The sequence below is a fragment of the Dipodomys merriami genome, unplaced genomic scaffold (genome assembly GCF_024711535.1).
Source record: "Dipodomys merriami isolate MVZ:Mamm:240054 unplaced genomic scaffold, mDipMer1.0.p SCAF_92, whole genome shotgun sequence".
Lineage (NCBI taxonomy): Eukaryota > Metazoa > Chordata > Mammalia > Rodentia > Heteromyidae > Dipodomys > Dipodomys merriami.
Window position 1 is genome coordinate 3471874 of NW_027206535.1, and position 13034 is coordinate 3484907.

General features: G+C 42.8%; 1 protein-coding gene across 1 annotated transcript in view; it reads right to left on the reverse strand.

Annotated features, from left to right (window-relative positions):
- Nucleotides 1-13034, reverse strand: part of Nup210l (nucleoporin 210 like) — a 91147-nt gene that overhangs the window by 48166 nt on the left and 29947 nt on the right. The window contains exons 10-14 of the mRNA XM_070013824.1: nucleotides 12259-12399; nucleotides 6980-7117; nucleotides 6366-6521; nucleotides 5062-5260; nucleotides 2378-2523 (exon numbers count right to left, since the gene is read on the reverse strand). Coding sequence (XP_069869925.1) covers nucleotides 2378-2523; nucleotides 5062-5260; nucleotides 6366-6521; nucleotides 6980-7117; nucleotides 12259-12399 — 780 coding nt within the window. The remainder of the gene's footprint in view (nucleotides 1-2377; nucleotides 2524-5061; nucleotides 5261-6365; nucleotides 6522-6979; nucleotides 7118-12258; nucleotides 12400-13034) is intronic.

The window sequence follows — 13034 nt, forward strand, 5'->3', positions numbered from 1 at the left end:
GTTAATTAGAGAGAGTCTCACAGACTTTTCTGCCTCAGCTACCATTAAACTGAGATCCTCTGGGTCTCAGCCTCCTAAGTAGCTAGGTTACAGGTTGGAGACTCTAGATTCTGGTTATTATTTTGCTTTTTGAGAGCCTCTTGCTGTTTTCTTTTTTTTTGGGTCCGGTCGTGGGGCCTGAACTCTGGGCCTGGGCGCTGTCCCTCAGCTCTTCAGATCAAGGCTAGTGCTCTACCACTTGAGCCACAGTGCCACTTCTGGCTTTTTTCTTTTTGCTTATGTGGTGCTGAGGAATCAAACCCAGGGCCTCAGGCATGCAAGGCAAGCACTCTACCACTGAGCCACCTTCTGAGCTCCCTCTTGCTGTTTTCCAGGCTGATCTTGTCTAGGCTTAAGAGATCTTTCTGGGACTATAGACATACTATGCCTGGCTCAACAGTGTGTGTGTGTGTGTATGTGTGTGTGTGTGTGTGTGTACTGGGGCTTGAACTCAGGACCTTGAACTCTTACTTGGCAGCTGGTGTTTTATACTTAGTTGGCCCAACAGTTTTATAACTAGTTTAGATACGCAGAAAAACTAATTATCTGAATGTACAGAAATTGGCATTAATTTCCAAATTAAGAAGAATCTACATCAAGTTGCTCTCTTGGAAAGTCTCTCAATCTGTACAGTAGTTTAATTCTCACCCATGGCTGTAGCCTAGCCCATGTGTCACCTTTTCCATTAATTCATCTACATTGATTCCAAACCACAACTACTTTTTCATTCTCTATATTTACAGTATTATAGTGTATCTCCATCATTCATTTGCATATTTATTCATCTCCTAATGCCATTTAGATGTGTAAGGCTAATGATCCTTGTGTTTTCATTAAGAGATTATCTTTTTTTTTTTTTTTTTTTTTTTTGGGTTGTGGCACTTGAACTCTGGGCCTGGGCGCTGTCACTGAATTCTTTAGCTCAAGGCGAGTACTCTACCACTTGAGCCACAGTGCCACTTCCGGTTTTCTGGTGGTTAATTGGAGATAAAGGGTTACATGGACTTTCCTGCTGGGCTAGCTTTGAACTGTGACCTCAGCCTCCTGAATAGCTAGGATCACAGGCATGAGCTACCTGTGCCCAGCTTCCTTTTTTTTCTTCTCTTTTCTTCTCCTCTCTTTCTGTCCCTCTCTTCCCCCCCCCCCCCCCCCGCCCCCGTCTCTGTCTCTCTTTGTGATACTGAGGATTGAACTCAGGACTTTGTGCCTGCTAAACTCTTTAGCTTTTTCCAAATAAATGTCTCATGCTTTTGTCCAGATTAGCCTCAAATCATGATCTTCTAAGTCATTTCCTCCTACATTTGTCTCCCAAGTAGCTGGAATTATAGACATGTACTATCATACCAAGCTTAGTTTTTCTATTTTTGGTTTTGTTTTTGTCGGGCATGGGGCCTGAACTCCAGGCCTGGGCGCTGTCCCTCAGCTCTTCATCTCAAGGCAAGTGCTCTACCACTTGAGCCACAGCACCACTTCCAGTTTTCTGGTGGTTAACTGGAGATAAGAGTCTCACAGGGACTTTTCTTTTCCTTTTTTTTCCCCTCATAGGGACTATTCTGCTGGCTTTGAAGCATGATCCTCACATCTCAGCCTCCTGAGTAGCTAGGATTACAGGCGTGAGCCACTGCTTACTTGCTACAATGATTATGTATTTAATGTATTTTCCTATACATATTTTATGCCTCAAAAAAAAAGAAGGAAGAATACGTAAAATTTGCTGATGCAGTTAAAGCTATTTCTCAATATCTTTATTCAGGAAGCCTGAGATTCAAGTTTGATGAGAGGTTGGTGGACTGGGAATAGGGCACAGGTGGTAGAGCACTTCCCTAATATGTGTGAAGCTGGGGGTGGAGGTATGGCTCAGTTGAGAGAGCACTAGCCAATAAGCAAAAGTGTCGGGTATCATTAGAATCCTGGTGTTGGCCCCCCCAAAAAAAAGAAAAAGAAAAAGAAATAAATAGCATTTGTGAGGCTGAGCTCACTTCTTTTTTTCTTTTTCTTTTTCTTCTTCTGTTGGTCGTGGGGCCTGAACTCTGGAACTGGGCACTGCCCCTCAGCTCTTCAGCTCAAGGTAAGCACTCTACCATTTGAGCTACAGCACCACTCCAGCTTTTTCTGTTTATGTGGTGCTGAGGAATCAAACCCAGGGCCTCATGCATGCAAGGCAAGCGCTCTACCACTGAGCCACCTTCCCAGCCTTGAGTTCAATTCTAGTACCACCAAAAAAAAAAAAAAAAGTGGTAGTATCATTGATTCAGTATTCCATAGATGGCTAGGCAGCCCCGAAGTGCACATAGTTACATCATGGAAAGAAAGGCCAATGCCCTATGAAATATCTCACCTTTAGTGGTTCATAAGCAGCCACTGTGGCACTGCTTTCCAAATACTCTTCATTTTCAGTTACACTGACTGTTACCAGAGTATGGCCTAAAGATTTTGCTGCTATGTGTATACTGGAACAATGACTTGGTCCTGGTCTTTGAATACCTTTGAGTAAAAAAAACAAAAAACAAATATACCATGATTTCAGCAAGGTAAAAAGCAGTCAGTTATCAAGGAAATTAAGCTATAGAAATAGAAGTTTGAGCCGGGCGCTAGTGGCTCACGCCTGTAATCCTAGCTACTCAGGAGGCTGAGATCTGAGGATCGCGGTTCAAAGCCAGCCCGGGCAGGAGAGACTGTGAGACTCCTATCTCCAATAAACCACCAGAAAACCGGAAGTTGCGCTTGTAGCTCAAGTGGTAGAGCGCTTGCCTTGAGCTGAAGAGCTGAGGAACAGTGCCCAGGCCCAGAGTTCAAACCCCACGACCGACAAAAAAAAAAAAAAATAGAAGTTTGATACATTAAAAACCACATTGAGCCAGGTGCTGGTGGCTCACATCTATAATTCTAGTTACTCAGCAGGCTGAAATTTAGAGGATCATGGATCAAAACCAGCCAAAGCAGAAAAGTCCATGAGATTCTATCTTCAAATAAACCAGCAAAAAGCAGAGGTAGAGGTATGGTTCAACTGGTAGAACACTAGCTGAGCAAGTATGAAGCTCTGAATTCAAGCCCCTGTACTGTCAAAATAAAACCAACAACAAAAAATCTTAATATAATCACCAGGTTAGCTGGGCGCCGGTGGCGCACGCCTGTAATCCTAGCTACCCAGGAGGCTGAGATCTGAGGATCACAGTTGAAAGCCAGTCCGTGAGACTCTTACTTCTAATAAACCACCAGAAAATCGGAAGTGGCACTGTGGCTCAAGCGGTAGAGTGCTTGCCTTAAGCTGAAAAGCTGAGGGAAAGCGCCCAAGCCCAGAGTTCAAGCCCCAAGACCGACAAAAAAATAAAATAAAATAAAATAAACAAATAAAAAAATATATATCTGAGGATCGTGTTTTGAAGCCAGCCTGGATAGGAAAGTCCATGAGGAAGTGGCGCTGTAGCTCAAGTGGTAGAGTGCTCGCCTTGAGCTGAAGAGCTCAGGGAAGTGCCCAGGACCAAAGTTCAAGACCCACAACTGACAAAAAAAAAAAGTGACACTGTGGCTCAAAGTGGTAGAATACCAGTTTTGAGGAAAAAAGCTCAGGGACAGTGCCTAGGCCCTGACTTCAAGTCCCATAACAGAAAGAAAGAAAGGAAGAAAGAAAAGAAAGAAAGAAAAAAAGAAAGAAAGAAAGAGGGCTGGGAAGGTGGCTCAGTGGTAGAGTGCTTGCCTTGCATGCATGAGGCCCTGGGTTCGATTCCTCAGCACCACATAAGCAGAAAAAGCTGCAAGTGGTGCTGTGGCTCAAGTGGTAGAGCACTAGCCTTGAGCTGCAGAGCTGAGGGACAGCGCCCAGGCCCAGAGTTCAGGCCCCACAACCGGACCCCCCCCAAAAAAGAAAGAAAGAAAGAAAGAAAGAAAGAAAGAAAGAAAGAAAGAAAGAAAGAAAGAAAGAAAGGAAGAAAGAAAGGAAGAAAGAAAGGAAGGGAGGAAGGAAGGGAGGAAGAAAGAAAGAAAAAGAAAGAAAGAAAGGAGGGAGGAAGGGAGGGAGGGAGGGATGAAGGAAGGAAGGAAAGAAAAAAGGAAGGAAGGAGGAAGGAAGGAAGGAAGGAAGGAAAGCGAGAAAGAAAGGAAAGAAAGAGAAAGGAAGGTAGGTCCAGGGGCTGGGAAGGTAGTTCAGTGGTAGAGTGCTTGCCTAGCATGCATGAAGCCCTGGGTTCAATTCCTCAATAACACATAAACAGAAAAAGCCAGAAGTGGTACTGTGGCTCAAGTGATAAAGTGTGCTAACCTTGAGCAAGAAGTCCAAGGACAGTGTCCAGGCCCTGAGTTCAAGCCCCAGGACTGGCAAAAAAAAAGTGGGGGGGCTGGGAAGGTGGCTCAGTGGTAGAGCGCTTGCCTTACATGCTCGAGGCCCTGGGTTCGATTCCTCAGCACCACATAAGCAAAAAGAAAAAAAAGCCAGAAGTGGCGCTGTGGCTCAAGGGGTAGAGCGCTAACCTTGAGCTCAAGAGCTGAGGGACAGCGCCCAGGCCCAGAGTTCAGGCCCCACGACCGGACCCAAAAAAAAAAAAAAAAAAAAAAGGTAAATAGAAAGAGAAAGTCTGATGTGGTAGTAGTGTACACTAATAATTCTAGCCCTTTGGACACTGAAGCAGAATGACTATAAGCTCCAGCCCAGCAAGAACTACATAGTAAAATCCTGTCTAGAAAAAAAGGAAAAAGAGCAGGGGTGGGGGGTGGGATGGGGTGGCTGGGAATGTGACTTAGTGGTAGAGTGCTAGCCTAGCAGGAAGCCCTGGGTTTGATTCCTCAGCACAGCCTAAACAGAAAAAGCAGGAAGTGGTGCTGTGGCTCAAGTGGTAGAGTGCTAACCTTGAGCAAAAAGAAGCCCAGGGACAGCACTCAGGCCCTGAGTTCAAACCCTAAGACTGGAAAAAACAAACAAACCAGGAATGATAATGAATTCAAAGTAGAGTAGTTTCTAAATTGATCATTAGTCTAAATTGATGATGGGTCTCTTAATTCAAGTTCAAATAAAGTGCCTAGTCTTACCTTCTTTGAAAAGAGTAAAGACTCCTTGCTTATCTGAGTTCATATCCAAGGTTAAATGAGAGCAGTCTGTGAATGCAATAGTCTCTTTGGTCTCCTTATTTATATGATATATTGCAATAGGGATTTCTATAATCTGTCCAATTTCCACATCAGCATGATATGGTAACAGTTCAATTCTGTTCAGTTTTAGAACATGTACCTAAAGAAAAACAATTCATCTTTTAGAAAAGCCTTATAAATCATTCCCTAAAAAATTAAACACAGCAACCCCCCAAAAAAGTCTCATAGACTTTCCTGCCAGGGCTCTTTTTGAACTGTAATCCTCAGATCTCAGCCTCCTGAATAGCTAGGATTACAGGTGTGAGCCACTGTCGCCAGCTTTTCTTTCTTTTTTCTCTTTTCTTTTCTTCTTCTTCTTCTTCTTCTTCTTCTTTTTTTTTTTTTTTTGCCAGTCCTGGGGCTTGAATTCAGGGTCTGAGCCCTATCCCTGAGCTTCTTCTTTCTTTCTTTTTTTTTTTTTTGGGTCCAGTTTTGGGGCCTGAACTCTGGGCCTGGGCGCTGTGCCTCAGCTCTTCAGCTCAAGCGAGCGCTCTGCCACTTGAGCTACAGCGCCACTTCCGGTTTTCTGGTGGTTTATTGGAGATAGGAATCTCACGGTCTCTCCTGCCCGGGCTGGCTTTGAACCACGATCCTCAGATCTCAGCCTCTTGAGTAGCTAGGATTACAGGCGTGAGCCACCAGCGCCCGGCTTTTCTTTTTTTTTTTCTTTCTTTTTTTTTTTTCTTTTTTCTTATGTGGTGTTGAGGAATCGAACCCAGGGCCTCAGGCATGCAAGGCAAGCACTCTACCACTGAGCCACCTTCCCAGCCCTCCCTGAGCTTCTTTTTGCTCAAGACTAGCACTCTACCACTTGACCACAGTGCCACTTCCGGCCTTTTCTGTTTATATAGTACTGAGAAATCAAAGCCAGGGTTCATGCATGCTAGGCAAGTACTCTAATACTAAGCCATATTCCCAGACCATCTTCTTTTCTTTTTTTAATGCCAGTACTGGGGCTTGAACTCAGGGCCTGGGCACTGTACCTTAGATTTTTTGCTCAAGGCTGGTGCTCTACCACTTGAGTCACTTCCTACTTTCTGGTGCTTAATTGGAGGTAAGAGTCTCATGGTATGAACCATTGGCACCTGGCTTTGAGTAACATTTTTAAGTAACCAAGTTGGACTTGAAGTACTTTCAAACATGTTACTACATATAAGTTTAGACAGGAATGTTTTAGAGGTGGTAAGGTTTCACTGAAACCTTACCTTAATTTCCCCATATCGAAATGGATTTTGTACATCTCTGGCCAAAATGGTACTATTCCCCCGGACCTGGCCTGCAGTCACAACTCCTTTAGTGGTTACCATGGCTACTGTTTCATTAGAAGACGTCCAAGTGAAGTTGCCACTACCACCTTCTACCTGTGAAAAAATCACATTATATTTACTATAAGAAGAAAAATGGAATTTAAGTGAAAATGTAAATTTTTACTTGTAAATAAAGCTATATCATAAATCATCTCTACACGTTAGGAAACTGGAGCTATTGTGAAAGAACTAAATGATAATATCACAAAAGGTCAATACAAAAACACACACACACACACACACACACACACACACAAAAGGTCAATACAAGATATAAGGGAACCCGACAAGACCATAATTAACTCCCAAGGCAAATATGTATGGCAGAGAGGTAGAAAGTACAGCAAGTCTTGCGAGATGATAGTATTTAAGGACATGATTTTATTAGTGGCCATAAAAAACTGACTGACTATACTGAGATTAGAGGGAAATGAAATTCAACATTAGTAAATTAATTTATCAGAGAAACTGGCTTATCACTTTGTGAATTCTGGTGTTACAGGACACCATACCTGTACTTTGTAACGATATAACTTTTCATGAGGGTGATGAGGAAATGCCAGAAAGCTGGGCTTAAGCTTGATGGGAAAATAAATCTTCACTTCTTGTTGGTGTTTGATTAGAAGTTGTATTGGCTGAATACTGTTATTCTATAGGAACAAGAAAAAATATTTTGTAAGTACTTTCCTTTGTTGTCATTTTGGTTTTATGAGACAGGATCTTGCTATGTGGTACAGGTTGGTCTCAAATTCTTCATCTTCCTGCCTTCCAATTATTATTATTATTATTATTATTATTATTATTATTATTATTATTATTATTATTATTTTATTGCCAGTCCTGGGGCTTGAACTCAGCCTGGGCACTGTCCCTCAGCTTCTTTTGCTCAAGGCTAGCACTCTACCACTTGAGCCACAGTGCCACTTCTGGTTGTTTCCATTTATGTGGTACTGAGGAATGGAACCCAGGGCTTCATGCATGCTAGGCAAGTGCTCTACCACTAAACCACATTCCCATCCCCCTTCCAATTGTTATAAGTGTTTGGGATTTTGAAATTCCTAGATGTACAGATTTATACTAGGTTGCTTAAAGTTGTCCCTACTCCCATACACTTGCTGGCTTTTTATTCTTTTTTTTTTTTTTGTCGGTCATGGGGCTTGAACTCTGGGCCTGGGCGCTGTCCCTCAGCTCTTCAGCTCAAGGCTAGCGCTGTACCACTTGAGCTACAGTGCCACTTCCGTTTTTCTGGTGGTTATTGGAGATAGGAGTCTCACGGTCTCTCCTGCCCGGGCTGGCTTTGAACCGCGATCCTCAGATCTCAGCCTCCTGAGTAGCTAGGATTACAGGCGTGAGCCACCAGCGCCTGGCGCTTTTTATTCTTATGGTTTTCATTTTGGATTTTTTTTTTTTTTGGTCAGTTGTGGGGTTTCATCTTTGGGCCTGGGCACTGTCCCTCAGCTCTTCAGCTCAAGGCAAGTGCTCTACCACTTGAGCCACAGTGCCTCTTCCAGTTTTGTGGTGGTTAACTGGAGATAAGAGTCTCACAGACTTTCCTGTCTGGGCTGACTTTGAACTGTGATCCCCTGATCTCAGCCTCCTGAGTAGGATTACAGGTGTGAGCTACCCGGACCGGGCTCATTTTGGATAATTTTATTGCAATGCCTGATTTGTTACTTTTTTCCCCCAACATCTAAATTGCTGCAGTCATACATCTTTCAAAGCATCTTTTTAGAGGTTCACATAACAACAAAATTTTCCTATCTAGAGTTCACGATTCACTGGTTTTAGTATGTTCAAAACTGTGTAACCATTACTATAATCTCAAATTCTAATATTTTCATCAATCTAAAAAGAATTCCCCCCTAAAAACAAACCATATGAAAACAAAACTTAAAGGCAAAAAAAAAAAATAAGGTGTTTTCTAGGAAATAAAAGTTCAGTGTGTCTAAGGCCTAAGAAAAGAATGACAAGACCCTCAGGCTGGAAAAGTTGTTAAGGGTCAATCATTAGATAGAGGTACAGATTCAAATGTGTACAAAAATACACTTTTAGGTACTTAAAATGGTTTATTAAAGTGGGCATACACTAATAAGGAATGGTAGGAACTAAAGCAGACTGAGTACAGTCTAAACAATACAGCCACTGTTTAACTGTTTATTTCATGTTTTTCTAGAAATCAGAAATCTCATTTATTTATTTTTTATTTTTGTTGGTCAAGGGCTTTAACTCAGGACCTGGCACTGTCCTTGAGCTCTTTTGATCAAGACTAGTGATCTGCCACTTTGAGTCACAGTGCCACGTCCAGTTTTTGAGTGGTTAATTGGAATAAGAGTCTCATAGGGGACTTTTCTGCACTGGCTGGCTTTGAACTATGATCCTCAGATTTCAGCTTCCTTAGTAGCAAGGATTACAGGCATAGACCACCAGCACCTGGCTTATTTCTAACTCTTTGTTGGTTAATTGGAGATGAGAGTCTCAACCTCCTTAAGCAGCTAGGATTACAGGCATATGCCACTAGCACCTGATGGGTTTTATTTTTATGTTTCTCAATTAAGAAAAAATCGCCAGCACCCAGAAGAAGGAAAAAAGAAGGAAAGAAGGAAGGAAGGAAGAATGACAGTTACATAAAATAAAAAGCAAGACTATAAGCCAAAATACTCTGCAAACTATGAGCTTGTGATCTTTGTAGAAAGAATCCATATGAAGGGCTGGGTATGTACCTCAGAGGAACAGGGCTTGCCAGTGCTTGCTGAATTTAAATCCCAGGACTGAAAAAAAAGAAAGGGAAGGGGGGAGAAAAGTCTATGTTGAGACAGTAGGAAATAAAAGGACTTGTGAGATATTTAGGACTGAATAGGCACTTATTATATTGAATGTAGAAGCTGAGTATGCAGAGAATTAAGGCTACTTTGGGATTTTGAGTGAAAGGACCATCAAAGGAAAGCAGTTTGAGGAAAAGGAAGGATATTTGACAGGCTATAAAAATCAGGATACTCCAGGCACTGTGACTCATGCCTGGAATCCTAGCTACTGAGGAGGCTGAGATCTAAGGATTGTGGTTCAAAGCCAGCCAGAAAAGTCCCTGTAAGACTCTTATCTCCAATAAACCACTCAAAGACTAGAAGTGGCACTCTGGCTCAAGTGGTAGAGTGCTAGCCTTGAGCACTAAGAGGCTCAGGGACAGTGCCCAGGCCCAGAGTTCAAGTCCCACACCAATAAATAAATAAATAAATAAATAAATAAATAAATCAGGATATTGACTGGACATGTGACTTAGTGGTAGAGTACTTGCCTAGCATACATAAGGCCCTGAGTTTGATTACTCAATACCATATTAAAAAAAAAAAAAAGCCACAGGAGCTTGGTGCCAGTGGCTCATGCCTGTAATACTAGCTACTGAGGAGGCTGAGCTCTGAGGATCGTGGTTCAAAGTCAGCCTGGGCAGGAAAGTCTGTGAGACACTTATCTCCAATAAACCACTCGAAAACCAGAAGTGGCACTGTGGCTCAAGTGGTAGAACACTAGCCTTGAGCTGAAGAGTGCAGGGACAGTGCCCAGGCCCAGAGTTCAATCCCCACAACTGACCAAACAAACAAACAAACAAACAAAGCCACAGGATACTTTCTAATTTGGAGACATTAAAAATAGATTGATTCCTCATATTTTTATCTAATATGGTATTTTGCCATGTGAAAATTAACCAAAAATAGCCGGGTGTTGATGGTTCACACCTGTAATTCTAGCTACTCAGGAGGCTGAGATCTGAGGATTGCCATTGAAAGCCAGCCAAGGAAGAAAAGTCCATGAGACAGAAAAATCCTTAAGGCACTAGCCTTAAGGACAAAGAGGCTCAGGGACAAAGCCCAAGCATGACTGGCAAAAAAAAAAAAAAAAAAGAAAGATTGGGCTGGGAAGGTGGCTCAGTGGTAGAGCGCTTGCCTTGTATGCATGAGGCCCTGGGTTTGATTCCTCAGCACCACATAAGCAGAAAAAAAAAAGCCGGAAGTGGCAGTGTGGCTCATGTAGTAGAGTGCTAGCGTTGAGCTGAAGAGCTGAGGGACAGCGCCCAGGCCCAGAGTCCAGGCCCCAAAACCAGACCCCCCCCAAAAAAAAACAAGAAAGAAAGAAAGAAAGAAAGAAGGAAAGAAGGAAAGAAGGAAAGAAGGAAAGAAGGAAAGAAAGAAAGAAAGAAAGAATAAAAGAAAACTAGCCAAGCTGGCCATGGTGGTGCACGCCGGTAATCAACGAGGAAGATGAGGCAGGAGGATCACGAGTTCCAGAACTAGCCAAAAGGGGAACAAAATATGGAAAGATACTCAGTTATGCCACTTACAATGTCAACAAATAAGAAATAAACCAGGCATGGTAGCACAAGTAGTGCAATACTGTAATCCCAGCATTAGGAAGGGTAAGACAGGAGGATCTCAAGTTCAAAGCCTGCCTGGGCTACATACATAGTGACACACTGCTCAAAAAACTGAAAACAATAAGCTGGGTATGTGGCTCAGTGGTAGAGTGCTTGCCTAGCATGCATGAAGCCCTGGGCTTGATTCCTCAGTACCACATAAACAGAAAAAGCCAGAAGTGGTAGAGTGCTAGCCTTGAGTAAAAGCAGCAGCTCAGGAACAGTGCCCAGGCCCTGAGTTCAAGCCCCAGGACTGGCAAAAAAAGAAAAAAGAAAAAAAGAAACAAACCAAAAAAAAAAAAAACCTAACCAAAGAAAAACCTGGAAATAAGTAAAAATTCAACATTGAGTGCAGGGCTAAATACATTAGCATGTTAATCATTTGGATGTGTGTGTGTGTGTGCACGTGCGCGCACATGCACGTGCATGGTGGTAACATACCAGCAGGACCATTGAATTCCAGGTAAACCTAGGCAACATAAGAAGAACTTGTCTCAAATAACAATAACAATTCTTTTTTTTTTTTTTTTGTCAATTGTGGGGTTTGAACTCAGGGCCTGGCTGCTGTCCTTCAGCTTTTTCACTTCAGGCTAGTGCTCTACCACATTGAGCCACAGCTCGTTTGTTTTCTGGTGGTTAACTGGTGATCAGAGTCTCATGGAATTTCCTACCCAGGCTGCCTTCAAATGAAATCCTCAAATTTCAGCCTCTGAGTAGCTAACATGAACCACAGGAACCGGCACAACAGTAATTCTTTTTTTTGTCGGTCGTGGGGCCTGAACTCTGGGCTTGGGTGCTTTCCTTCAGCTCTTCAGCTCAAGGCGAGCGCTCTACCACTTGAGCTACAGCGCCACTTCCGGTTTTCTGGTGGTTTATTGGAGATAGGAGTCTCACAGTCTTTCCTTCCCGGGCTGGCTTTGAACCGTGATCCTCAGATCTCAGCCTCCTGAGTAGCTAGGATTACAGGCATGAGCCACCAGCACCCGGCCACAACAGTAATTCTTTTTTTTTGTTTAAATTTTATTTTATTTTATTTGTGAACATACTGTACAGAGGGGTTACAATTACATGGGCAGGATAATGCGTACATTTCTTACCAAGCATTGCAGCCTCCTCCTTTGTTTACCCTTCACATCCCTTCCCAGCCTCCCCCCTCCCCCCCCAACAACAGTAATTCTTAAAGGAACCCCAGATATGTACACAATGATCACAGTGTAGACTTGTGTATTAACAGAGATTGAAATATAAAGTTTGTCGAGGTAGAAAATACTATGTGTATCGTTTATTATCTGCTCATCATTTTTGTGAAAGATAAAGGTGGTATATTCCATATATCATACCTCTTCAGTTTTCTTAGAATGCAATGACTATTGTTTTACTTCCTACCTGGTGAATGATGGAAGTCAGGGATGCATTTATCACCACAACACCATCTCTCAGGGCTTTTACTACATGGTAAGATCCATTCACAGTAGTTACTTGCTCTTCAAAGTATTCCTTCAGAAAGTTGTACATAATCCTGAGATTCTGCAATGAGCCCAACAGCAACACAAACCTCAAGGGATGTTCTTCCCTTAAAGTCATCTTATTCCAAAGCATATATAAAACTGTAGCTATGCATTAATGGGATAAAGAAATAAGAATAGGGCTGGGAAGGTGGCTCAGTGGTAGAGCGCTTGCCTCTCATGCATGAGGCCCTGGGTTCAATTCCTCAGTACCACATAAGCAGAAAAAGCCGGAAGTGGCGCTGTGGCTCCAGTGGTAGAGAGCTAGCCTTGAGTTGAAGAGCTGAGGGACAGCGCCCAGGCCCAGAGTTCAGGCCCCACTACTGGACCTCCCCTGCCCCCCCCCAAAAAAAGAAGGCTGAGATCTGAGGATCAAAGTTCAGCTTTAATAAGGGCTATGAGACTCTTATCTCCAGTTAATAATAAAATGAGCTAGAAATGGAGTTGTGGCTCAAGTGGTAGAGTGCTAGCTTTCAGCAAAAAAGCGTAGGGACAATGCCCAGGCCTTGAGTTCAAGCCTCAAGACTGGCACAAACAGCAACAACAGAAAGAAAACCTTTGGTTTTCCTCATGGAGATTCTAAATTGAGAAAAAGAAAATTAATTTTAAACTGGAACTACTGGCTGGAACAGCGGTTCATACCTATAATTGCAGTTG